Source organism: Lepidochelys kempii, chromosome 1 (assembly GCF_965140265.1).
Source record: "Lepidochelys kempii isolate rLepKem1 chromosome 1, rLepKem1.hap2, whole genome shotgun sequence".
Classification (NCBI taxonomy): Eukaryota; Metazoa; Chordata; order Testudines; family Cheloniidae; genus Lepidochelys; species Lepidochelys kempii.
The window spans coordinates 248490419-248517799 of NC_133256.1; the positions used below are offsets into that span (position 1 = coordinate 248490419).

The 27381-nt window shown below is 46.9% G+C and overlaps 2 protein-coding genes across 12 annotated transcripts in view; both read right to left on the reverse strand.

The window, feature by feature from the left end:
• Window positions 1-16371, reverse strand: part of SVOPL (SVOP like) — a 72765-nt gene extending 56394 nt beyond the window's left edge. For 4 of the 6 annotated variants that reach the window (XR_012156088.1, XR_012156086.1, XR_012156087.1 and 1 more), the window contains exons 1-7: window positions 14889-15153; window positions 10080-10220; window positions 9015-9106; window positions 7896-7994; window positions 7154-7225; window positions 6074-6198; window positions 2439-2502 (exon numbers count right to left, since the gene is read on the reverse strand). Coding sequence is in view for 1 of the 6 variants with exons in the window: in XM_073322774.1 (XP_073178875.1) it covers window positions 2439-2502; window positions 6074-6198; window positions 7154-7225; window positions 7896-7994; window positions 9015-9106; window positions 10080-10158 (531 nt within the window). In the remaining 5 variants the exon portion in view is untranslated. Of the gene's footprint in view, window positions 1-2438; window positions 2503-6073; window positions 6199-7153; window positions 7226-7895; window positions 7995-9014; window positions 9107-10079; window positions 10221-14888; window positions 15154-16265 lie in introns of those variants that run through there. The other 2 variants (XR_012156089.1, XR_012156090.1) reach the window with 2 other exon arrangements.
• A 2798-nt stretch (window positions 16372-19169) lies between these two features.
• The window catches only part of ATP6V0A4 (ATPase H+ transporting V0 subunit a4), a 59288-nt gene continuing 51076 nt past the window's right edge, over window positions 19170-27381 (reverse strand). For all 6 annotated transcript variants that reach the window (XM_073322826.1, XM_073322839.1, XM_073322800.1 and 3 more), the window contains one exon: window positions 19170-19683. In XM_073322826.1, coding sequence (XP_073178927.1) covers window positions 19590-19683 — 94 coding nt within the window. In that variant the 3' untranslated portion in view covers window positions 19170-19589. The remainder of the gene's footprint in view (window positions 19684-27381) is intronic.

Sequence of the window (27381 nt, forward strand, 5' to 3'; positions counted from 1 at the left end):
AGGAGCCAATGGTTATGGTTTGTATATTTTAGCCACCATTCTTTTCTTTTCTTTGTTCTTTTCTGAGCAACCTTCCCCGTCCACACCATTAGAATATGGTAGAGATTTGACTCAGACACAGTCAGGGAAGTCGAATTTTTGGAGAGAGCTGGACCAAAGTTTTGGTGCGACTGGGCCCAGGATGGTTTCAGGTAGCTGTGGTTGAACACAGAAAGCCATGTGTGGTTATCATTCCAAATGAAACCCTTTAATTTGCTTCCCTGGTATTCATGAGCCTTTTTATTTGCTTCATTAGTCATATGAATGAGATTTTTTTTCTTATAAGAATGCTTGTAGAAGGCAATAGTGCTATGAACACTAGTGCAAATAGTGAGCAATACTTTCCACTGATTTTACACCACAGGAGAATCTGGCCCAATACTTGCAAGCATGTGTGTCCTTGAAGTTCTCATGTAGCCATTAGAAAAAATGCTTTTTTTTATTTACACAAATAAGGTAAGCAACAACAAACAAATTCATAAAAGCCACAACCTCTCCACTGCGTCATCTGGGGGCAAGGGAACATAAATAATAAATAATAATCAAAGGATTTTGCCTGTTTATAAATCTTAGGCGAGAACAGAAACAATGACTTAAGCGATCAATCCAATGGCTCAAACAGAGAATAATGAAAAGCAAATACTCGTTGCTACAAGACCATGAATAAGCCAGAGGCCAATATATGTTTGCACAACTATTGGTTGACAGGGGTGTCGGAACCGAGGGGAGCGGGGGTTCAGGGGGCCAGGGCCCTTTCGCTTTTTGACCCCCATCCCAAGTGGACCCCACCCCCATCCCCTCCTCTTCCCCCAAGGCCCCATCTCCTCTCCAGGCCAGCATGGAGCCCAGCCAGGGAGGGGAACCTGGGCAGTTGTGGGAGCCACGCATGTGGATCCTCCACCTGCCCATGGTGTGGCGGGGGAGGCTGTGAGCAGCCCCCGGCCCATGTCCTCGCCCCGCAGGTTCCCCACCCGGCCCAGGACAGGTAGAAGTGGAGGGTCTGTGACTCCATGCCAGCGCCTCACACGGCTCTCCCTGACCCAGCTCCAGCTGGGGGGGCTCAGAGTCGCAGCCTGGTGTGGGCAGGGAGCTGCAGCCCCTCCACCTGCCCTGGGAGGAGGGCCTGAGGGGTAGGGACACAGCCAGGGACTGCTCTTAGTGCTCACCCACCCCACCGGGCAGGTGGAGGGACCCAGGCTCTCCTCAGCTGCCCACACTGTTCTGCCCACACAGGCTGGGCTCCAGCTCTGAGGGTCAGGAAGAGCCCACACAGGCAGTTGTGGGGAGCCTGGGTCCCTCCAGCTGCCCTGTGTGGGAGGTCTGGGGGACGGGAACATGGGCAGGGGACTACTTTCAACCCTACCCCCACCCCGGGCGGGGCAGGAGGGGCGCGCAGGTTCCCTGGCCCTGCTCCAGCTTCCGGCTGGGTAGGGGATGGGGCCTCCAGGGGGAGAGGAGGGGAAGTGGCTGGACCTCGGGCCCCTCACTTTTGGGAAGGCTCCAGTGCCCCTGCTGGTTGAGCAATTGGACAAATTCCTGTGTATCAGGAGCTCTTTACAGATAATTCCAGAAACCCATGGAAAAAGTGCTAAATTCATTGGACAAATCATTCACAAGAAAAAATTCAAGCAGCTCCAGATTTAACCAGCCCTTGCTAGGCAGTACAACCTGTCCCAGTGCACCTCAGTCCTCACTCGCAACCATCAATGCTGCTCCATTCCTGGCCACCCAGGGCACCTTTAGCTTTTCCAGCTCTGAGCCTCTCCTGAACAGAAACTGCCCATTATGCCACACTATATGATAAGTTTTTGATGTACATAAATTGGGGACTTGCATGGGACCACCTAATGAATCTCTTATTATGACCCAAATCAGATTTTGAACTCATCTCCAAAAGTACACAACACAAGTGCTGATTCATTTGTCCTGGGCCAGCCCCAGTCTGAAAATTGCTTCCAGATAGACAGAGTCCAGTCTACCGGCGTGGAGCACATTTCTGTTTCAATTTTTAGCTGCCTATGTGCTATTATCTTGAAACGAGATTGAGCGGCTGACCCAGCTCCTGACTGACAGCCTGTCAGGGGCGATACTGTTAGAACAGGCAACGGACGCATTTATCAACCTAGCAACCAAAAAGCTGGATGTCAGCTGTCAATCAGTGTCTCAGTGCCATGTACAGAGCAGCCAATTATCAGAAAAGAAATTGCTTTTCTTCTGCACACCCGTGCACATGTTTAATAATGCAGTGTTGCCTGTGACACACGCTGAGAATGAGAGACCCTCACTGCGTGCAGTACATATTCAGATATTGTGGAACACATTAAAACTGGCTAGAATTCTGCTTTCTGAGCCAGACACAGGAAATCTGGGACTCTGGGCTGCAATGCATTTAATCTTACCTGAGATAAAGGCAACATATACCCTCGGTATTTTGTAGGCAAGAATTCGGTTTTTATGATAAGTCTGAAAAAAATGCAGAGAGAGTGAGAATCTGCATGCAGCTGAAATGCCAGCTCAGTCAATTTTAGACTCCACGGTCAGTCAATCGAATTTAGACTCCACTGTCAGTCAATTGCTCTTTCACTGCTAGCAACTGAAAGTTGGGCACGGAACAAATAAATGTACATAGCGTTTGTGAGCATGTCTCATTGCGTACCACAGAGCCAGATCCTCAGCTGAAGTAAATAGGTGTAACTCAACTGACTTCACTGGAACTGTGTCCATTTACAGCAGATGGGGGTTTGACCTTAACCTTGTAATTCAGTGAAGAGTCTCTGGTCCTTTGACAGAGAGTGTCCCTCCTCCATGTCAGAGATCCTTTAATGTTACTGCTCCTGCAGCAAAGATTGCTGGCAAATATCGACCTAGTTTAACACAACATGCTGCACAAATATCTGCCCACAGGGACAAGGAGGCTCTGTAATGTCAATCCAATAGTACACTTGAGGACATAATCTCAGGATACAAGTATCTGAGTGCTGGCACTTTGCATCGTGCACACCTCTAAGGGAAGGAACCGTGGAGCTGTTTGGACTCCATGTTTAAATGCTATGCATTCTGTGTGATGTGAAGTTAAAGAAAGGCTGGTTTTGGTTAGGTATCCTGAGGGGCTTCTTTCTTCACCTGCCTATCCCCAGAGCCTGGAGGTGGGTCATAACCTTTCACATTGGATTGAAGCCACTTTGCAATTCATCAGTCTGTTCACTACTCGGGCAGCAGAGTCCCAAGAATAGTAACTTCTGCAGGGCACTGTTTCTTTCCCAAGGTCCAAGTGCCCTGCAGCATAGCACTACCAGAGAGAGCCAGTGGAAAAAGAGAGGGAGGGCGGGAATAATGAAAAATGGTGAGTTTTCTGATTTGTTTCCATGTTGCAGGGTTTGAAATGAAACAGTTTTTCCCTAAAACCTTTGGTGAAATTTTGTTTTTTCAAAAAAAAAATTTAATTTTCAATATTTTTAATTTAAATTCCCTCCCCTTTCTCCCTTTCCTTCCTTTCTGCCACTGAGTGCAGAAAAAGGAATAATATGTGAGTGGAAAAGGGTTCTTCACTTTTTTTTCTCCCCACCATAACTTTTTGAAACATCTCCAACTTCAAAAAAGTTACAGGGATTTATTTTTCCTTTTGTCACGCTATAACTTTTCCAGATTTGAATATGTTTTGAAAAGTTAGAGTGGGGGAAAATGAGGGAAAAAACCCCCCAAATCCATACCAAACCAAACACAGGGAAAAGTGAGGGGGAAAAACCCAACATACATCATTCAGCTATTACAGTCAGTGGCAAAAAGGTTGGGAAAGGGGAAGAAAAAACCCCCCCCAATCCGAAATTTTTGAAAAACCCAACCAAATAAAAATTTCAATTTGAAATCAAATGTTTTGCTTTATTTCAAAATTTCCTGTCAAAACAATTAAAGAAATAATCAAAAATTACAGTATCCTATGAAAATTTTAATTTTTGACAAAACTCCATTTTTTAGCGGGAAAATGGTGGGGCTGAAAAATATTGACCTGCCTGGGAATTGGGAGTGACTCCAGGCTTCCAACAATGGAACACGCCAAACTAGGTCACCTGGGCAGCTCTCGTCTTTAGCTTTTTGATTTGAATGGACTCCCATGTGTTTATTCCTAGTGGAATTCATGAGCCTTTAATCTCACTTTCCATGCTGAGATTTTCATGAAGGGGAGGCATCTAATATCCATTTAGTGGGGAAAGACTATATGTAAAGTATCTCTCTCTCTCTCGGGGTTTTACACTGCCTCCCATCTCCACAACATCTGAGCACCTTCCACAAAAAAAGAATAGCAACAGCAAATTCCACTGTGGATTTCATGTAATCTCTAGTACTTTCCCTTTTCCAAATAAAAACTGTACTTGCAGTAGAGTTTTTGTTCTAATTTTTTAAATGTAGTTATTTTCTCCTCTTTTTCTTCTTTTGTTGTTCTTGGTTGGTTGGGGGGTCAGGAGTAAAAGGGCTGACAGTGTTGTGAGTGTCAATGTTACAGCGTAAAGGCTTTTTCTGAAAAGGAAGTACTGAAAGTGTTCGCTATAACACTGACTGTGTAACACTTAACACTGCGGTTTTCAAGTACGCACTGCATTTACATTTCAATACAAACGTACTATTCTCATAAAACAGTCCATTATTAAAACAGAATTATGTCCATTTTTTTTTGTTTACTGTGAAGTAACATTTACACATCGATTACTTTTTTATTTGTCCCTTATCAAATGTGTTTGATAAGCCATGAGAGAGACAAGGTGGGTGAGACAATATCTTTTCTTGGACCAGACTTCAGGTCTGGGCCTGAGATAAACCTGAGGAAAGCTATGGCTACACTACAGAGCTTACAGCAGCCCAGCTGCACTGCTGCTAGTGCCGATGCTCTATGCCAACAGGAGAAGGCTCTCCCGTTGTCTTAATTACTCCAGCCCCCGGGAGCAGGGCTAGCTATGTCGGAGAGAGAAGCTCTCATGCTGACACGTAGTGCTGTCCACACCGGCTCTCAGGTCAGAGTAATTTACATCATTCAGGGGAGTAGCTTATTCTCACTTAAACTGTAGTGTAGCCATAACCAAAGACCTGAGGAAGAGCTCTGTGTAGCTCAAAAACTTGTCTCTCTCACCACCAGTAGTTAGTCCAAGAAAAGCTATTACCTCACCCACCTTGTCTCTCTAATATCCTGGGATTGACACAGCTACAATTATCTTTCATACCCTGTTTGATAAGCCATTGTCATTCATTTAGTGTAAACTAGCTGCCCCTGTCTAATCTAGATTGTTTAGATCTTCGGGAAAGTAATTTAAAGCTCTGTTCAGAAGGGTTCCTTGAAATTCTGGTAAAGTGGATGGGGGAATTTCCCCTCATTTCCCCTTTATTCCCAGCCCTCTTAAGAAGTCCCTGGTTGACGGTCTACTCCCATGATTGCCCTTGCCTGCCTGAGGTGAAGTAATATGCCTCCACATCACTCCATGGGCTGAATACAGGGGGAAATGGGGGAAATTCTATGTCCTGATATACACTGGAGGTCAGACTAGATGATCGAATGGTCCCTTCTGGCCTTAAACTCTATGAAGCATCCAGCCTCTACTAGGCCCAGGATGCTGTGGATTGAACTCGTAATCTGCAGAGCACTACAATTTAATAGAACTCCGTTATCACTTTTAACCGACTGAGTCTAACAAAATTAGATCAGTTCAAAGTGCATTCTAGTCTGGCTACCACGGCTAACCGAGTGCTATAGGTCTTTTTCTCTTTGCTTTTGAAAAAAGGGCACATTAGCCAGCTTGCCAGTAAGTTTTTCACTTGCTTACACTGGTTGGAAAATGTCAGTGACCTTTTCTTTGGCATAAAATGAGAATTTATTTTTTCCACACACACCCCTCATGCAACCAATTCTATCTGTCACATTTAGTAAGTAGTACTTAGTCACATGAGACATGGGGAGAATTCAGCTGATCTCCTCCCCTTAAAAGGTGTTCTTGATTTCTATTTGCCTATTGCTTCCAGGGCTACAGTGCTCAAAGTACAACGTTACCCTTGTGCGTGGCCTGACACACCGCATCCCACCATGGCCCGGAGGAAAACAAACCAGATGTACGATGGGGAAAATGATGTCAGCAAGGAGAAATAGGCCCCCCATAAGAAAGAGATCAGCAGAATCTGGAAGGGAAAGATTAGAAAATATCCCTGTTCAGGACAGCACTTCAAGCATAGGATTGAATGTTTTGCTGACTTGGGGCATAAATAAAGCACAGATCAGCTGAGCCCAAATGGAAATTCAAAGCATCGGTCTCTGAGACCTTGTCTACACTACAGGTTACTTCAGCAGCAGGAGGTATTAAGCTGATAGGAGAGCTCTCTCCTGTTGGCTTACAGAGTCACCACCACCACCACCTGTGCAGCTGCAAGTGCTGTAGTACGGATGTAGCCCGAGAGACTCTTTAAATAAATAGAGTTGGGCGAGGCTTCCTCCTTAGTTAATGTCACCTACAGCTCCAGTTGGCCCCATTCTTTCACATTGACCTCTTTAAAGACCCTGATCCAAGAGCAGGCTTTCAAAGGGCTCTAGATCAAGCTCAAGGGGAAGTGAAAAGGACCAAGGATCCATAAAAGCCTTTGAATGCTTCTGTACCCTTCCAACAACCAACCACTGTGGAAATTCGATACCCTCTGACACAAGTGCTCATTGTCATATAGTCTGGCTGCCCATTGTGAGAGACACAAGGGCTCTGCTTTCTGAACCAGTTCTAACTCTGGAATGTGGAGTGCCTAGAAATAGGGTAGTATCCCTTTAAATAGCTTGTGAGCAATCTAATGGTGCCCACCATATTCTGTGATTATGTTTCAGAGGCTTACCTGGAGGAACCCATGTTTGAAAATGTCCTTAATTCTCATCCCAGCCCCGCCACTGATTCACTGTGCAGCCCTGGACAAGTGCATGTGTAAAGGGGGACGTGAATAACAATAGCCCCTTCACAAAGATTGATTAGGTGATGTGGTTAAAGGTGTAACAGTCTGGGTCAGTGCTAACCTTATTATTTTGACAGTTCTGTCATCAGGCCTGGCTCTGTTGTTAAAAGGGACTAAAATGGAATGCTCCAGAACTTTCACTTACCTTCCAGCGGCCATATCTGTCAGCTAAGAGTCCAAAGAGTATACTGAATATCATATAGCCAAAAAACACCATCTAAGAGAGATTAAAACATTGTCTTGGTTAATCAGTAGGGCTTTTTCCACACCTTGTACCTATTATGTGGCACTGCTCTTAAATGTGTGGTTGAACTTAATACACCTGAAACTGAGGGATTAATAACTGTGACTTAAGCCATGTGTATGGTCAGGTTTACCATTCACAGCTTTCCCAAGGTGGCTTAATCCAGACCTGTAGCATCCTCTACTATTTCAATCCTGGGACTGATACTTCGGATAAACTACGACAAATCTTTAAGAGGGAGAGGATGGTCTTGTGATGAAGGCACTGAACTCAGAAGACCTGGATTCTAACCTTGACAGTGCCACATGCTTGTTGTGTGACTTTGGGCTATTCATTTAGTCTTTTTGCCTCAGTTTCCACAATTGTAAAATGATGATAACATGTCCCTCCCTCAAAGGGCTGTTGGGAGATTAAATTCATTAACGTCTGTGATGTGTTCAGATACTGCCCTGTGGAAGAGTCTATAAATAACTAAAATTAGTATATATTAGGTGGCAATTTTCTGAGTACTCATATATCCCTTTTCTCCATAGCATTGAGCATCTTCCGATCTGGTTAAATGTGCATTTAAACTAAACCAAACAGCTCCTTCCCCGGCAATGTTTGCAGACTACAAGCTTAAGGGGTTACAAATGACACATACCGTTGTCACTAAAGCCACCTGCCAGTCGTTAAGTTGCCACTCACAACGGATAAGTGGAGAAACAACAGCTATTAGCATGATCTCCATGGCTTCTACCACCTTCAAGAACAAACATAGACATTTGCAAAGGTCAGTTCCAGTGGCAGCACAGTGAACAATTCCTTTGCATGCCGGGGGGAAAGATCCCAGTCATGCTAGGGCTTGAAATCCAGGTGACCAAAAGTCAAGCCATCCATTTCGAACAGTACACATACACTTTCCAGAACCAACCTGGAGCATTCTGCAGGCAGAGCCGAAGGAATCATGGAACGGGCATCTCCCTCAGCCCCTGATATGGAGTATATCCAGTACCTCTGCAATGCATGCATACCCCCATTGGTTGTATTACTGGGATTCTCAGTCATTCAAAGAACAGTTACTGTGGTACTGGACTCCGAGAATAACAACCATTTACAAGGCCTACTGGAGGACCCAATCTTTGTCTTCTCCAGAAAGTTGTGAACTCTTGGAAACATGGGGGGAGGGGTTCCGAGGGAAGCTTCTCAAATTATTTTTGGGAGGGCTAGAGACTGACAGGGTCCTCTCTCTCTGCCCATGTGTATTAGTGGAGACTGCTCTGTCCTTCACACTCTTGAAAAATCAAGCTACTTCTTTCAGTGTCTAACTATGAATTTAAGAGTTTTAACTCGAGGCACCCACATTTGAAAATCTTGGCTGGGAAGTGCAATTGTACTACATTGATTTAATACATGTGAGCATGTCACCCACTAGTGACTGGTGACAGCAAAGATAAGAGTCTGCTATTTGCTCATAGCTAATGAGATCCCTCTTTTAGCTGAAATTATAACACTTTGGGTGCAGTCACTCTCAGGTCTGAGCCCAGCTGACGACTGTGGTGTTTCTGTGTTTTTCAGGATGGCTTGTTACAAAAAGAAGAAAGGAAAGGGAACTAAGAGTGACAAATGCTGACCCATGTACACCCATGCAATCCCAGTTAAGTCAATGGTGAGTGATAGGTGAGGTCAGAAGTGAGCCTAGAGTCTATGGATTCTGTTTCATATTAATAAGGATACTGTAATAGGATTTTTAGGCTCAAGTTAGTAGACAATGAAAACCTACACCAGTACTGCCCATGACCAGGAAAAGCACTATATGAAACCGCCCAAACCCGATGGTTTCCACAGCCTCTTCCACTGTAAATGTCTTCTGTTCTAAACATCAAAGAGAAAGAGAGTGTTAGAACTGAGACCACCCCTAAGTATGTCCTTGCAAAACAGAAACACTTTTTGTTATTGACAGGAAAGATGTTGGAAACTCCATCAGTGCCAGAGAGCTTCTTTCAACTAAGCAGCTGTAGAATTATATAGATCCCCAAGAGGTCAGGGTTGCTGGGCACTTTAGAGATTCAACAAAATGAGAGAGAGATAAAATCAAGAGATGATAGATAGCCAGTGAGAATACAGAACATACATGGAAGGAAGGACGAGGTCTATCATCCAGTGCTTTTCATATAGTATTCTGAGCTACTGTATGTATTGCTCAGACCAAGGAAGGATGGTTTCGGGTTAGAGAACTGTACTGGGATGCAGGAGCCCTGGGTTCATTTCCCAGCTCTACCACAGATTTCCTGTATGGCCTTGGGCAAGTCTCTTACTCTGGGGCCTCTGTTCCCCAGCTGTACTAGTCAGGATACTTCTACTTTCCCCAGCACAGCAGGCATTTCAGAATGAGAGGAAGCCAGAGCTCACTGCAGCCCAGTAATCCTTATTATTTTAACGGCCCCAGATGACAATTACAAGCTGGCTGCTCTAACCTGTGCTATAGGTCAGGTCAGCCGCTGAAGAGCTTAATGCCAACTTTACTTTTCCATCTTCAGCATAAGCATGACACAGCTGAGGACTGGGCCCTAGCTTTCCTTGCATAAATTGCTTTAAAATAAGCTTAATAGAAAGTGCTAAAATCTACCTTCAAACTATATTAGGGTAAAATTCACTTGCTGAGTTGCTATCACAGAGTAGCATCCAGGGGGCTGGCTATTTATCCCAGCAGAACCTTGCTCATCCCGTATGGAGGTAGTAGGGCTCTCTGTGGGGAAGCCACACCCAACCCCAACCCAGGGCCAGACTGCCCCTCCTTACTGAGATGTGACAACCACCACCCTCAGTCCAGTTTATATGAACCAACCTTTCTTGGGTTCTTGCCTCTCAGTGCCTATTTCCTCCAGGCCAATGGCGTTTGGCACTTCTTTTTGCTGGGCGGCCATCTTCAGCTCTTGTTGGGTTCCCAAAGATGACAATGGAGATTACTTTGATTTCACTTTCCAACCTACAAGATAGTCACAGTCTTAGTAATGAGCCATCAAGTAATTTCCAATGCAAGACTGGTGGTAGTGAGGGCAGTTTAAAGTCTCTTAGTTTCTCAGGATGCTAATCGGAAATGTTAAGGGTTCGCACCTACCTCCTGTTGGTGTGCATTTAAATAAAAAATTAGAAGGGCTGTCATGGACTATTTATTAAAATTGGCAAAGGTCAGTCACCATCCTGGCCTATTCATGAAAAGTCCAATGAAGCTACTAAAAAAGGTAGGATAACACTCATATACCTTTGTGGGGTATCGTGGAGGCTTTTTAATCAACATTTGTAAAGAGATTTGAGATCCTCAAGTGAAAGGTGCTATATGTGCAGAAGTCATTGTCTGAAAGGCACCTAGCATGCTGTGGGTTTGTGTTCACCCAAGGAAAGGAAGGCAAAGAAGGAATCAGGTAACTTAAATGGGAGACTGTATGAATGGTGACTTTCTAACTTTTTTCCTTAGAGTAGTAATAGACTATCTCTTCACAGAGAGACAGAGTGTGTTTCCACCGAAATCTAAATGCTTCACTGAATCAGGTTGATTTCACCAGAATTTTGTTTTGGAAGAAAACTGGAAAAAAGTTCCAACAACATTGAAACAACCTGTTTTCACGTTTTCGTAATGGAACATTTACATTTTTCATTACAAAAGGACTTTTCATTTGAATATATGATTATATTACATATTATGATGCATACAAAACATTTAAAGGGTCAAAACTGACATGAAAACGAAAAACAAAATGCTTCAGAATTTTCCTTCATGGAGAATTTTGAAATTTTCTGCTTTTGCTTTGCTGCAGAACAAAGCCTAATTTAGAAAGCCCTAAATTCCTAGCAAAATGAAATCTCCCTCCTCTGCGCAGTTCTGCTACTCACTCTTAGCAGCAGGGCTTGTTCTGGGGCGGAGGGGGGGGGGGCGGGATGAGCAGGGCAGTTGCCTTAGGTGTCAACTTCCAGGGGGTGCAGTGCCACTGTGATGCTCAGGTTGTTTGTTTTTCTCCTCTGCTGTTTGGAAGGGGAGTGGGGATGCAACAAAAACATTTTCCACCCTGGCTGGCACAAGAGCCACCTCCTGTTTAGGGGAGACTCTTGTGTGACACAAATGAGAGCATCACTCCAGATGAAGTCCCAGTAGGGGCAGGTTCCTCGTTACACACAAGCACTGAGAATATAATAAAGAGGGTTGTGCTGTTGAGTTGGAATTCTGCCTGCTTCTCCGGTTTCCTCAGAAACAGATCCACACTGGGTTTCACATGAGGTACCCAGCAGTGCTGGGGAAAGGACCAGACGCACAACATTAGGGATTGCCATCCTCCTTCTCTGCATTCAATGGGGATTAGCCTGAGCAGCAGCAAAGCAAGCTACCTTAACACTGCCCCCCTCCAGCCACCAGCGGCACCTTCAACCTCCTGCTGAAAGAACAACTTCTCAGGGTGAAGATAGCTGTGGAGGCTGGGATTTGCAAAGACGCCTAAGGGAGTTAGAGCTTAAATCTTCCATGTGTCTGTAAAAAGGGGACAACAATGCCTCCCTCACAGGAATGCTGTGGGGATTACTTCCCATTGGCTAAGCTCTTTTAAAGACATAATGGGCTCTCGAATTGCTAATCATTATTACATCGTGCTTTGAAATTAAGCCCAGCAGGTTGGAACACCCTGCACACATATCAAAAGGGATCGCGCATCTGTGCTCTTAAGCACTCTTTCTTAAGCCCTTCGTACACTGCCTGAGAACAACACTGCCAGTGTATTCTGTGCAACCTAACCCCCCATTATATAACCAGCAAAACACTGCCCCTTGTTGGTGTCGCTCCTCAATGAAAATAACATCATGAGGTTGTTTTGTCCAGCTTCCTCAGTTTTAACCCCCATCTCACATTCTATTGCCTCCGGGGCAGGGGAAACAGGTCCAAACGATTATAATGGAGGCAATCACAGGTCTCCTCTGCTGGCTGGGGAGATGAAGGTTAGTGTTTTCACTAACGCTGCAGGGCTGTGTGCTTGCCTGCATTCGGGATGTGGGTCCAACTCCCAGTGAAGTCAATGGAAGGCTCTCTTTTTGACATCAGTGGGAGTTCGGTTGGGCCCCTGGAGAGTTACGCTAAGAAATTCACTCAGTCACCCTCTCAAACACATTCCTCTTCCAGGGGCAGGACCAATGTGCTGTTTCCCATCCCAGTAGGCCCAGCAAGGGGAGAGAGGCGATGGAGGAGAGAAATGTTGACAGAGAGGGTTGAACACTGAAGGCAAAAATAGATAGAGACCAAAAGGCCAAATCAGAAAAGACAATGGTTTGAAGAGAGTCAGAGAGTTTGAGAGAAAAAAAAATGAACTGTGACATTTTAAAGAGATGTAAAATGTCAGTTATATTAGTTAGAGGGAAACACAAACATTGAAAAAAAATTGAATTCTGGAAGCATTCAAAATTTAGGTCAACACTTTACACTGAGGGACATTTTAAAGGGTTATTAATTGATTAATAGGTGTTTTAGATGACAGAATCTTTGTTATAAATTGTTAAAGAGTCCAACAGGTCAATAAGCTGCTTATTGTATAGCTCAGTGGTTCTCAAACTTTTGTGCTGGTGACCCCTTTCACATAGCAAGCCTCTGAGTGAGACCTCCCTTGTAAATTAAAAATGGTTTTATATATTTAACACCATTATAAATGCTGGAGGCAAAGCAGGGTTTGGGGTGGAGGCTGACAGCTCGGGACTCCCCATGTAATAACCTCGCGACCCGCTGAGTGGTCCCAACTCCCAGTTTGAGAACCACTGGTATAGCTTATAACATCTTCCTTTGAGGTGTTTATAACTGTCCACAACACATACTACTCCTATCGGCAATATGTTTATACTGTCTCCTCCCAGTTCTTAACCGTTTATAAGTGGAAACAATATAAATTGTTACTAAAATGGATTATCTAGAAGAGCCCTTGGAAAGAGAACAGTGCTTCATTCCAGGTTAGAAACGTCTTCTTCACAACGATAAAGGCTAGAGATAAATAAATAACTCTGTCAGTACGTCCTGCCCTAATATTGCTGTGCACTGCTGAAAAGCTGCGGTATGCCAAACCAGAGCTGGCTTCGATGCAGTGAAGTGGTGATTGTTATTAGAGTTCAGAGTAGCAGCCGTGTTAGTCTGTATCTGCAAAAAGAAAAGGAGTACTTGTGGCACCTTAGAGACTGACCAATTTATCTGAGCATAAGCTTTCGTGAGCTACAGCTCACTTCATCGGATGTAGCTCACGAAAGCTTACGCTCATATAAATTTGTTAGTCTCTAAGGTGCCACAAGTCCTCCTTTTCTTATTATTAGAGTGTTTGTGGTGGAGGGTAGCAGTTGGAAGGCAGCTAACTAGATCAGATGAAAGGAGAGAGACACAGGAGGTCTTTTAGCTAGTAAGGGCCCGATCCAAAGCCTGCGGAAGTGAAAGGAAAATCTCTCATTGACTTCAGTGAGCACTGGATGAGGCCCTAATGCCATGCTTTTACTATTTCAAAGACAGGGTGGGTGAGGCAATATCGTTTACTGGACCAACTTCTGCTGGTGAGAGAGACAAGCTTTGGAGCTTACACCGAGCTCTTCTTCAGGTCTGCGAAATGTACTCTCAGTGAGGCTTGGAGCGCCTTTCCCAGATCGGAAGAAGAATTCCATGCAGTTCGAAAGCTTCTCTCTCACCCACAGAAGTTGGTCCAATAAACAAGATTACCTCACCCACCTTGTTGGGCTAATATTCTGGGACCAACACAGCTACTACCCCACTGCATATGCTGATTCAGACAGTTTGATAGTAAGGAGCCCATCAGAATCCTAAATTGAGGGTAGCGCAGAGAAAGCATTTGGCAAATCAATGTTAACAGAAGGCTCTACCTTTTTAGTCACTCTCCAGCGCTCCCACACTGGCTGGATGCTTCACAGTTAAATACACTGATAGATCTTTCGCAGTGCCACTGTGGTGGTCATGAGAAAAAGCCCCTTGCTTCACATCTACAAAGGAGGAGCAGCACCACAGAAATATGCCCTGTATATTCATCTCTCTCTCCATACGGTGTCTTGTGCTGGATGCATCATGAAAGACGCTGTATACTTCAAATGTCTATAGTACTACATGCTATACAACAGCTTTTATGTCTAAAAGAATGGGTGAGCGGAGAGTGACGTTTTTATCCATATGTGAATACTTCTAAGAAATCTTACTACAGCTCTTACTAAAAGTGCAGGCTTGCTCCCCCCAAACATTTCCAAACTTATTTGCCCTGGTACAAGAGCTAGAGTCTTCTGTCCTTCCTAGGGCTGTCTCAAGGGTTAATTGATTAATAATTGTAAGTCACTTTGAAAACACTATGTGCTGTATAAGTGATACATTAATAGCCATCACCACCACAATAATGCACTAGCTAAAGGGAGCAGCCTGAGTGATAAGTTTAGTGGCACAGAGATAACACAGAAAGATTAACTGACCCACAATGAGAACCCTGGCAGGACTTCTCAGCAATGGAGGCAGGTATAGGAAATACATGGCTGCTCACCAGGCCTTTAGATAACGCAGTCTCCGTCACAGCAAAACACACAAACATTCAAATAACCGCACTCCACCTAGACAGGACTTGGTTTTGATTTTTGAGTGAAAGTTTCTTACCTTAGAAAGCTCTCAAACTTGGGGAAATGGCTCTTTCCTCGTTTACAGTTTTAACTATTCTGCCTCTTTTCCTTTTATTGCACTAGCTGCATTGCTGCTTTAGGGGCCAGCTTCCATAACTTACTTTTCTTCCTAGCCGGGGGCACACACATCCCTCTCTAAATCCTTCAGCTCTGGCTTGTCTGGGTTTTAAATGAAGGGTTTCAAAACTTCCTCATTCCTTTCCAAAGTAAGTTGCTGCATTTACGGTATCTTAATAGGTCAATTCACTTTGTGCCTCCAGGAAATGTTTTTAAGGAATTTACACTAAAATATGCAGGTTAATATCCTTGAGCCACACCTCCTCCACGACAACATTTCACCTGTCCTGTCTTAAAAGGGCAACACCAACCCATAATTTCATAGCATTTAAGGCCAGAAGGGACCATTAGATCATCTAATTGGACTACCTGCATATCACAGGCCATTACATTTCACACAGTTACCCCTATATTGAGCTCAATAATTTGGGTTAAATTAAAGCAATTTTAACTCCTCAGGAAACTAAACTATTGTGTTCCACAGGCAGAGAACAGTAGAGACTGAGGTGCCACCTATGCCCAAGGCCTCTGCAGTGTCAGGGAATTGATTCGGTGAGATGTGCCCAGATGATCCCAGCAGGCAAACCAGGCCCCATGCTACAGAAGAAGGTGAAAACTCTCAAGTTTCCTGCCAGTTGCCCTGGAAGAAAATTCCTTCCCGATCCAGAAAATGGCAATCAGTTTGACCCTGAGCATGTGAACAAGGTGCACTGGCCAGGTATAGAGAAAAAGGCCTCCATATACCACCTCAGAGCACTGATTCATCCCATCTGTTGTCCTGTCTCCTCCTCTGGCCAATCCCTCCTGCTTCAGAGGAAGGCAAAAAAACCCCAACCAAACAAAAAAACAAAACCCCAAACCAACCCAACCTAACTCCCTTCCCATGCCCCCACCCTCTGACCCACGCTACTTCTGGCCAATTGTTCATCGGGGGAAAAAATTCTTCCTGACCCCTGCAGGTGACCAACTAAAGCCCTGAAGCCTGAGATGTGGTTATAGTCATCATCACAATGCAAAACTGAAAGTGGCATGAGCATATAGAGCTTCCTGTTCTCTCCATGGCTAATGAAGGAAGGGAATCAATGGGAGAAGTCACAGATTCACAGACTCCCCTCAAACTCTTACACACCGAAACTGATGGGAAGACACCCTTTGTTAAAAGAGAGAGGCCCCTAACCTAATGAATGGGAGTGTGAGATTCCAAATGGTCTCCTCTGAGGCTGGCCTGACGGCCTGACGTCTATTCCCAGATATTTCCAGTTTAATATGAGCACTGTGTTTCACAATGAGGACTTACGAGTTAAGTAAAGGAGGGCAGTTTTCTTTAGGCACCATCTTCTCCCTGTTTAAAATGTGAACACCAGAGCTGAACACCGTGTTATAGTAGTAATCTTACCAAAGCATTTTAACTTCACGCCGCATGGCCTCCGGGGCTCAGGGAGGAATTTGCTCCAGCCCAACACATAACATCCCATAGCGTTATTTTACAACTTCCTTTTAAATGTCCTGTATTGGCCCAGGCTGAACTAGATGGATCAGTAGCAGGATTTGGTGTGCCAAATCCACCATCCTATACCCACTTTGTAAACTGGTTCCAGCAAAATTGAAACGCTTCATGTAAAATCACAGCATTTTGTAGAAATTTCACAATGCCAACTTCCCTGTGTTAATGTGAACAAAACTGGCCACAGTTCTGTGACATTCCCAACCAGTAGAAACTCATAATTTTAGGCCCAGAGATCCAATGTTCAAGCCCTCCCAATGATACATCCAGGAGAATCGTGACAAATAATGTTCTGTTGGAGAACTGAACTTTTGTGGATCTCTAATGCATGGGATGAGCTTTCCTGATCAGTGAGAGTGTATAACCTACACTAACATGGTTGACTTTGTTCCCCTCTAGTGGCTAGGCTATGTATAGAGATTTGTGGGTCTATACCGCCGTTAAACTAACACAGCTAATTCTTTAGCTCAAGCAGTAGAGGCTTGTGCATTTAGATCCAGAGCTCTCCACTGGTGACCCACTTAGCAGCATGTTTGTACAAACATATGGGAAGGAGTTCAGAGAGATTATTATTATTATTCAGATGCCCAGAGACACTGGGAATAAACTGGCTAATAGAATGTGTGCGTGGGGGTGGGGAGGAGTAGATGAAGCAGCAGTATTGCCTATTAGTATTCCGAATGAAGTGGGGCCAGACCATGCCCAATGAGACACGTGAATGTCACTTCCTGGGAACGTCAGCCATCCAAGAAATAGAGGTGCAAACACACAAAAAATACTCGTGGGGCAGAGAGAGCAGGAGTAAAAATGAATGACTCCTGCAGCTGCCCTGGGAGGGACATCAACGACTGGAAGGTATTAAATACGATGGTGATGAGGGCAATATAAGGGCCAGTACACAATAGTTCAATTATAATAACCTGGTGAGAGATGCATTCCTCTCATCCCTGGCCCCGGTAATGCCTATGGCATGCAGAAGGGGGAAGATGCATCTGGCTCGGCACTTATACGTAAACAGGAATGGAAATGCAAAACAATGAATATTTTGGATAAAGCGAATGAAAATGATACTTCTCAATGCCTTTGTTGAATTGGCAGCTGCCTTAAAGACTGAACGAATTCAATCCAGTGATGTGCATGATTGTGTCAGTGATGCGAGAATGAACACTTGGATGGCAGTGGTCTGGATGGCTACGGGTTCATCCATTAATGTAATCAAGGCTTCAGTATAACAAACCGGTGTTAAGGAATGTGGTAACAGAAAGGGGCACTGTGTCGGAGCGCGGGAGGGTCTGCATCATGCCACGCCAGTCTGAGAGTACTCTGGAAATAAAAGATGGTGACGTTAGCAATGATGTGTCAGCCACAAGGCTTTTTTCAGCAACGAACTGCAAAGGAACAAATGCAGCTGGCAGCTTGTGGTTCCCAGTGGAATTGCCAGAAGCGTTTTCTGGCATTCGTTTTTGGAAGTGGTTTTACCACACTGGCGGAGGGTGCTAGATTGCCAACGGTCCAGGCTGTTTCCCCACATGAGAGGTACAGTGTGGGCAGCAGCACATCCAGATTTGCCATCAACGTGTTTTAAGGTTTGCGCTAGCGGGATCACTTCTAGGGAGGAAAGAGGTTTTAACTGCTCAGCTTTGGGATGCAAATTTGAACCAGACTGCCTGAGGCTTGGCAGTTCCTCTGCTCTGGGTGGATCTCAGGAAACTTGCACTATAGCCCTGACAGGAGATGACAACAGTTACCGTGGAAAATGTCAGGAGGTGCTGAGATTTTTTTTGTTTTGTTTTGTTAACCACCTCACGATACTGTGTAGCTCCCATCACCTCGCTACTGCAAACAAACACCATCCAGATCAACGGGATGTACATAAGCCTGGATACACAGGCAACAATTTCTTGCCAAGCTCAGATCATACAGCGCTACCCCCACGTGAGGACTATTTTGTAGGCTGCTAGTCTTGGACCCGGCAAGTCTTAGTGACCACGATCTCAGAGAGAGGACCTCTCTTTACTGTTTTAACAAGGTTTGAACTCGTGCAATGGTAGCTACGTCTGTGCCTGTCTGCACATCGCAAGAGGTCTTCGTTATATCACCCCAAGAGGCACCCAGATATCTATGGAGCCTCAGGCTTTTGAGAGCTTATTCCCAGATGTATATCCTGTGAAGCCCTTACTCAGTCAAAATTCCCCGTGACTCCCATGGGAGTTGTGCCTGTGGCCAGCATTGAGTAAAGAATGAGCAAGGATTTCAGGATTTGTTGCTAAGACCTGCTAGTAAATAATGACCAGCTTTACTGAGCTCAGCCATGACAGGTACACACTAGAACTAGAAACCCCAAAGGCCCGCATTGCTGATCTGCAGCTGGTGTGTCCTTGTATTTGTGTGATTCAAATTTAATGCTTTTCTAAAGTGACAATGTGTGAGAAAGCCTATAATCCAGCGATGTTAAACTCTGGAACAAATAAGATAATAAGCAGTTTGTCGTAGTAAAGGATGTCTTTAAAAGCAAGCATTTTTCTTAAGTTACTTTGAATTGCATTTGTGTGCTATATTAAGAAATGTAATCTTGTACAGGGATTCATCACATGCAGTTGTCTTCTGATCACCCAAGGAATTCATCTGAATCAACCCTTAAATGTTTTCTTAAAAAACAAAAACCGCAAAGCAGGACAGCAAAGGGGGAAAAACACGTGAGAGTTGATGATTAATTTATTTCAAAACAGTACACATCCTCTGTTTTTAATCCAAAGAGTAGACAGATGACTCCTACATATAGGGCCAGATACGCAGCATTGACATCAACGGAGCGATGCACCTGTACACCAGCTGAGGATCTGTGTTCTGTTGCTCCACTGATTTACAGTTTAGCATTGTACAGGTAAAAATGGTCACCTTTTAGATTAAAATTTTTGCTAAATTATGACAGACGGTTAACCCTTCAATGAGAGTAGTGTCTGGTTTGTACCTAGTGCTAGGCCAGCGCAACAATTCCATTTAACTACATAGAATATGAAGCTCACTTGAAGAGGTTTCTGTACTCCACAGTGTAATCTGTTTCAAGGAATGAAAAATATGGTCCAGGAAATAAAGGGTTTTTGCAATGAGTTGTCTCTAGTCTTCTGCAGTTCCATCTATGATAGACTTAAAGCAGAATGGAGAAAACTTATAACCTGTCCCCACGTAGAACTTGTTCTGGAACTCCACCCTGATAGGGGGAAAATAAACACAAAGAGAAGTTTAAGAGGCACCGTAATGTGTTATATGAGTTTGCAAGAGAAGATATGGAGGTGGGGAGAGAGGGAAGAAAGGAACATTTAAAAGTCAAGCAGTGAGGTACAAAAATAGCAGCTCCAGGAAGAGAGAGACCGGCTGCTTAACTAACAGTGGAGGGTCTGTGTCAGAAACATGCACAAGTTTCCAGGAATCTCTACAGCTTTGTGATGTGCATGTGGTCTGGACTGGTGGCTGAAATAGGGTTTCCCGAGGGCCGCTCTGACATAATGGAAAGGGTCAGGATCAGCAACAGCACCATTGGCAACTACATTTCAAAGGAAGAAGAACCACCCTTGACATATTTGGTTCCCACCTTCCTTGGGTTGGGGGTACAAGGAGGAAAGTAAAGTGTCTGAGAGAGAGTAACAGCTGTGGCTGAAAAAGGAATTCAGAAGAGCCACTGACCATTACAGCTCCTTTCATACATCAGTCTGAAAACACTGCCAGTGAGGGGACAATCACCAGTATCTTTGAAGCAGTGAAAACTAGGCCCTTGTTCCTACACTAAACCTAATATCCGAGAGAGCTTTGATAACCACTGGGGGCAGCCAAGTTCACTCTTTCATGCAGTACAATGGAACCCGACAGCTAGCAAACTTCTCAGGCCCTCCAGCCCCATATCAAGTGATTCCAAGCTTTACAAGCTGGTTTTTGCTCATTGTATTGTGTGGTCAGGGATGGAATGTCACGTGATGCAAAGTAAACAACACAAGCCCTCCAAGAGAACTCCAGGGCCGATGAGTTCTTTTTTTCCCTTGCACTGAATTTGTTTTACACATCAGTCTGGGTTCTTATAAGATCTTAGAAAAGTGTCTGAACCCCTAAGTGCAGGCGGAACAGTGAGTTAACACTAAATCTTCCACCACCAGGAAGGAGTTTACAAAAGAGAGTTACCTTTTCTGTAATGGGTGTTCTTCGAGATGTGCTGCTCATGTCCATTCAACTTAGGTGTGTGTGCTCGCCACATGCACTGATGTTGGGAGTTTTTCCCTCACCACTATCTGTAGGGGACCGGCTCCGGCGTCCCCTGGAGTGGTGCGCACATGCGGTATATAGGGCGCTGCCGGTTCCCCCCACCCTCAGTTCCTTCTTGCCGGAAACTCTGACAGTGGGGAAGGAGGGTGGGTTGTGGAATGGCCATGAACACCACTTCTCGAAGAACACCAGTTACAGAAAAGGTAACTGTCTTTTCTTCTTCGAGTGCTTGCTCATGTCCATTCAACTTAGGTGACTCCCAGCAATACCCTTGGAAGTGAGTAGGAGTTCACAGATGCGTTGATTGCAACAGCGCTCTGCCGAACCCAGCGTCGTCCCTGGCCTGCTGCATGATGGCGTAGTGGGCTGTGAACATGTGCACCGAGGACCATGGCTCGACAGATGTCCTGGATTGGGAAGTGTGCCAGGAAGGCTGCTGAAGATGCCTGCACTCTGGTCGAGTGGGCTCTGACGATCAGCGGTGGAAGGACTCCCGCCAACTCATAGCAGGTCCAAATGCAAGAGGTGATCCAGTTAGAAATCCTCTGCATGGACACCAGGAGGCCCTTCATCCTATCAGCTGTAGAGATGAAAAGCTGAGTCAACTTACAGAAAGCCTTTGTCCGATCTAGGTAGAAAGCCAGAGCCCTTCTTACGTCCAAAGAGTGAAGGTGCCTCTCTTTGCTAATCTCATGGGGCTTAGGGTGGAAGGCCAGAAGGAAAATGTCCTGGCTCATGTGGAAAGTGGACACACCTTGGGAAGGAAGGCTGCGTGCGGCTGGCGCTGAAACTCATCCTTATAGAAGACCATGTAAAGCGGGTCTGAGGTCAGGGCTCGCAGCTTGGAGACTCTCCTTGCCAACATCACTGCCACCAGGAAATCTACCTTCCACGATAGGTGAGACAGGGAGCATGAGGCCAAAGGTTCAAAGGGCAGGCCTGTGAGCCTGGAGAGAACCAAATTGAGATCCCACCGAGGGACCGGGGACCAAACTCAAGGAAAAAGTCTCTCGAGACCTCTGAGGAACCTGATCGTCATGTCATGGGAGAACACCGTCTGCCCCTGGATGGGTGGATGAAAGGTGGAAATGGCTGCCAAATGCACCCTGACAGAGGAGCGTGCCAGACCCTGGTTCCTCAACTGAAGCAGGTAGTCTAAGATCGACTGCACTGAAGAATGTGAAGGGGAGATGCCCCGTTTGGCCACACAGTGAGAGAACCTCGTCCACTTTGCCAGGTAAGTCTGTCTAGTCGAGGGCTTTCTACTCTCGAGGAGGACCTTCTGGACCCCTTCTGAAGAAGGGAGTTCCCCACTTGGGGAGTTCCCCACCTCTGGAAGACCACGTCGGCTACCTCCAGGTGGAGCACCCACTCATGGTGAGAGGAGGAGTCCCTGCTTAGGTGTTCTGCTAGCATGTTCTTGGCACCCAGAAGGTGACACGCTTCTAGATGGATTCCATGGTCGAGCCAGAAGTCCCAAAGATGGAGTGCCTTTGGCAGAGGATCATGCTCCCCCTTGTCTGTTGATGTAGAACATCGAGGCTGTGTTGTCCGTCAGGACTCTGACCACTTTGCCCGACAGGTGAGGCAGGAAGACCGCACAAGCTCTGCGCACTGCCCTGAGCATTTTGACGTTTATGTGTAGCGTCGTTTCCTCTGGGGACTACATACCTTGGGTCTTGGCCCTGAATCGCTCCAGCAGCAGGAATGCCCTGGTATGGGTAGAGTTGAACACTGCTCCGATGAAAGGAGCGGGACCAGGAGTCAGAGTGGGCCCAATGCCGGGAAGCACCTGCATGCAGTGATGCCCTCTTAGGGGATCGGCCACGGTCCAAGGAATGGTGATGGTGATCCCGCAACTGGTCCCTGGAGTGGTACTGCGGTCTCAGAGATACCGGGTGCCAGGATCGGTATTTCTGCCGGGGGGCACGTGCCTCCAAAGGTCTGCACCCAATGACCGGCGAGCTGCGCCTCAAGCCTCTCTGCCTGTGCCCAAGGGCTGGGGACCGAATGGTGCTGTGCGGTGTTTGCATTTTGTGGTCAGATGCGTGGCGGCTATGGGAGGGTGAGTGCCGGCGGGATGTCCCCCCACGATGGGGAATGGTGCCCGTTGAGGTGGGGACCGTGGTGGTCCGAACACAGGTTTACCCTGTGACCGGGGAACCGCAGGAGCCGGCGTGGGCGGCACCGGGAGGGACATGATCTCCTGCGCTGCCTGCAGGGCATCTGGCATGGACGGCACCCAGAGCTGACTGAAGCCTCTGCTGCCATCTGAGGTAGCTGGCAGGGAGCAGGTTGGGCTACATCGCTCCACAGGAGCGTGGGCCCAAGATCCTTACGTGGGTGAAGAGTTGCCCGGCTCGGGACCTTGCTCACACCCAGTCTTATTCTTTCCCTTGCGGGAGGTTGGAAACCGGCCTTGCGCCACCTTCTTGGACTTCTTCGTCGAACACTGGCAAACAAATGTCCTGGCCCAGATGGAATTGGGAGACAACCTTAGGGAGGAACTTGGGGTGCGGCTGGAGCTGCACCTTGTCCTTGTGAAATACTGTGTACGGTGGCTCAGAGGTGAGGGCCCTCAGTTTGGACACCCTTTGGCCGAGGTAATGGCAACCAGAAATGCCACCTTCCAGGAAAGGTGGAGGAGAGAACAGGTAGCAGGGGGCTCGAAAGGGGGTCCCATGAGTCTAGAAAGGACCAGGTTAAGGTTCCATGGAGGGACTGTGGGGTGGGAGTACGGGAACACCCTCTCCAACCCCTTAAGGAACCGTCCCACCATTGGGTGGGAAAACAGTGAGCACCCCGAGAACCCTGGGTGGAAGACGGAGATGGCCACCAGGTGCACTCTGAGTGAGGACGGGACTAGCCCTTGCTGCTTGAGGTGCAGGAGGTACTCCAGAATGGCCTGCACCGGGGCCTGGCCCGGCTGCACCTGTCAGAGTTCACACCAAAACGAGAACCTTTTCCACATGGCCATATAGGCCGCTCTGGTAGACGGCTTTCTACTGCCAAGCAGAATCTGCTGCACAGGAAGGGAGCACTGGCTCTCCAGGACATTTAACCACGGAGCCTCCACACCATCAGGTGCAGTGACTGCAGGTTCCGGTGTAGGGGCAGGACTACTGGGGCCTCCACCGACAGCTCTAGGAGCGATGTGTACCAGTGTTGGCAGGCCCAGGCTGGGGCAATGAGGATCACCACCGCCCTGTCCGTGCACACCTTGAGCAGGACCTTGTGCATCAAGAGGAGTTGGGGGAAGGCATACATCAAGCCCCCTTCTCCACGGGATTGCAAACGCGTCCACGAGTGAGCCCGGGCTGCAGCCCTGGAACGAGCAGAACCGCGGGCACTGGGCGTTGGCCCTGGTGGCAAACAGATCTACCCGGGGAAACCCGCACCTGCGGAAGAGAGAAAGCACGACATCCACCCTGAGCGTCCACTCGTGCATGTGGTACGACCTGCTGAGGGAGTCCGCCAGCTCATTCCGCACCCCTGGGAGATAGGACGTGTCGAGGTCAATTGCATGGGCTATGCAAAGGTCCCAGAGGAGGAGAGCCTCGTGACAGAGTGTCAAGGAACGAGCCCCACCCTGCTTGGTTATATAAAACAGGCAGCACCTGGCTGTTGTCGTTGGAAACTGGTGCAGGGAGGCCACTGCCTGTTGGATAGTCTGGAATCAGGATACCGGAAGGCTTGCCCTGGCCTGCACTGCGTACAGGACCACCCCTATGAATTCCACTCTCTGCGTGGGTACAAGCGGGACTTGGGGATGTTGACAAGGAGCCCCAGTTCGTGGAACAATCTCAGGGCCACCTCCACATGGCCCCACACCTCCACCTCGGATCGGCCCGCCAGGAGCCAGTCATCGAAGTACGGGTACACCCAGATGCTCTGCCTCCGTAAGAAGGCCGCCACCACCGCCATGCACTTCATGAACACCCTTGGGGCCGCGGCTAGACTGAACGGGAGAACCGTAAACTAATAATGCTCTCGGCCCAAGCGTAGGAACCGCTGATGTGCTGGGAAGATGGTGATATGAAAAGAGAAAAGGAGTACTTGTGGCACCTTAGAGACTAACCAATTTATTTGAGCATAAGCTTTCGTGAGCTACAGCTCACTTCATCAGATGCATGCTGTGGCTGTAGCTCACGAAAGCTTATGCTCAAATAAATTGGTTAGTCTCTAAGGTGCCACAAGTCCTCCTTTTCTTTTTGCGAATACAGACTAACACGGCTGTTACTCTGAAACCAGTGATATGAAAGTACGTGTCCTTCATGTCAAGGGCAGTGTACCAGTCCCCTGGATCCAGGGAAGGGATGATGGTGCCCGGAGAGACCATGCGGAACTGGGTCTTGATCAGGAATTTGTTGACCCCGTGCAGATCTAGGATTGGGCGAAGGCCCCCTTTGGCCTTGGGGATGAGGAAGTACCGGGAGTAGAACCCTTTTCCCCTTAGGCCGTGAGGCACCGCCTCTACCGCCCTCGCCTCTAGCAGCAAGCAGACTTCCTCCTCTAGGAGATGCTCATGAGAGGGGTCCCTGAAGAGGGACAGAGAAGGGGAGTAGGAGGGGGGGAGGGAGGCGAAATGCAGCGAGTACCCGTTCCGCACCGTGCGTAAGACCCAAGGGTCTGACTTAATGGTGGACCACGCATGGGAGAAACAGGAGAGGTGGTTCAGGAAACAAAGGGGCGGATCTGGTGACTGGTCTGGTATGCTGTCCTCGAGCGCACCTTCAAAAGCCTGGCTTAGTGCCCGGCCGGGGTTTGTGCTGGCCTTGGTTCTGGCCCGGCGCATTATTGTTATTATTGTTATTGCACCATTGCCTGTTATCCCTGCCTTGCCTATGGTAAGGCTCATGCCTATGGTGAGGCTGGTACTGGCATTGAGGGGGAGGCTGCGGCTTAAAGGGCTTCCTCTGAGTCGCCGGGCTGTGCATACCCAGCGACTTGAGTGTAGCTTGAGGCTATGCAGCCTCGTGTCTGTCTGGTCCCAGAAGAGCCTGGACCCTTCAAAGGGGAGGTCCTGGAGTGGATTCTGGACCTCGGGGGGCAGACCTGACTCCTGGAGCCACGCCAAGCACCTCATGACCACCCCGATGTGATTGTTCTAGCCGCCACGTCTGCCGAATCCAGAGAGGCCTGGAGAGGGGTCTTGGCTATTGCTTTGCCCTCATCCACCAGGGCTGTGAACCCCTGTTGGGAACCTTGCGGGAGGTTGTCCTTAAACTTCCCCACCGCCACCCAGGTGTTGAAATTGTGCCAGTTGAGGATGACCTGTGTTAGGATATAGATATTCAGGCCTGTCTGCAAAGGCCTGTACTCTAAGAATTTAGGTGTATTCTTATCACTTGGCTAGTGATAGAGGTATAAAAGAAAGAATCAAGATCACTGTCTGCTGGTGTAAGGGCCTTCTCTTACTGTGACAGTCTGAGGCCCTGTTCTTAGGCTAAGGCCTTTGGCTAAGCAGCAGAGGCAGCCATAAGCTGGGAAGCGAACGGTCACATCCTCACATTCCAAACTAGTCACATTGAAATAAGGTGCTATTGGGCTGTTAGGCACTATCAGGACAGGATTGTATTCCTATCACCTCCAGAGAAAGGGAAGTGCCTAGAAAATGTAAAAGGAAACTTAGTTTGATAGCATCCTGTCTGGCAAGAACTCACTTATCAATAGCTGGGATGTGAAATCCTCACTTCTGTATTGTTTTGTCATTATAGTTCCCACTTTGCTGTTGTTTGTCTGTATAATCTCTGTCTGGTTCTGTGATTGTTCCTGTCTGCTGTATAATTAATTTTGCTGGGTGTAAACTAATTGAGGTGGTGGGATATAATTGGTTACATAATCATGTTACAATATGTTAGGATTGGTTAGTTAAATTTCAGGAAAATGATTGGTTAAGGTATAGCTAAGCAGAACTCAAGTTTTACTATATAATCTGTAGTCAATGAGGAAGTGACGGGGTGGGGGTGTGAGTGGGGGTGGGCATGTGGGTGTGTGAGATGGGAACAGGGAATGGGGGTAAGAAAATTGGAATCATGTTTTGCTAAAGGGGGAGATGGGAACAGGGAATGGGGGTAAGAAAATTGGAATCATGTTTTGCTAAAGGGGGAAATGGGAACAGGGAATGGGAGTAAGGAAGTTGGAATCATGCTTGGCTAAGGGCAGGAATCGGAACAGGGACATAGGTGTAAGGCTCTGTGGTGTTAGAGCTGGGAAGGAGGATACTAAGGAAGGAAACTGGAATCATGCTTGCTGGAAGTTCACCCCAATAAACATCGAATTGTTTGCACCTTTGGACTTCGGGTATTGTTGCTCTCTGTTCATGTGAGAAGGACCAGGGAAGTAAGTGGGTGAAGGAATAAGCCCCCTAACATCTTGGTGCCGGTGACTCGGATGCATCGCATTGGATAGGTGAGTGGCAGCCTGTAAGTCCCCCTCCCCAACAGTCCGCGCAGCTGCTTGGAGGGGGTATCGCGAACTCTCGTGATGGTAGTTGCGGGTTCTGGCAAGCCAGGGTAAAGGATTTTTTGGATAAATGGATAAGGGAGGACCAGGGCCCATACCAGGTACAGGGGTCAACCTGGGATAAGATTAAAAAGGAAATGGAGGAAGTGTTAGGGGACCCAGAGGTATGGGGGGTGGCTGAGGAGCCCAC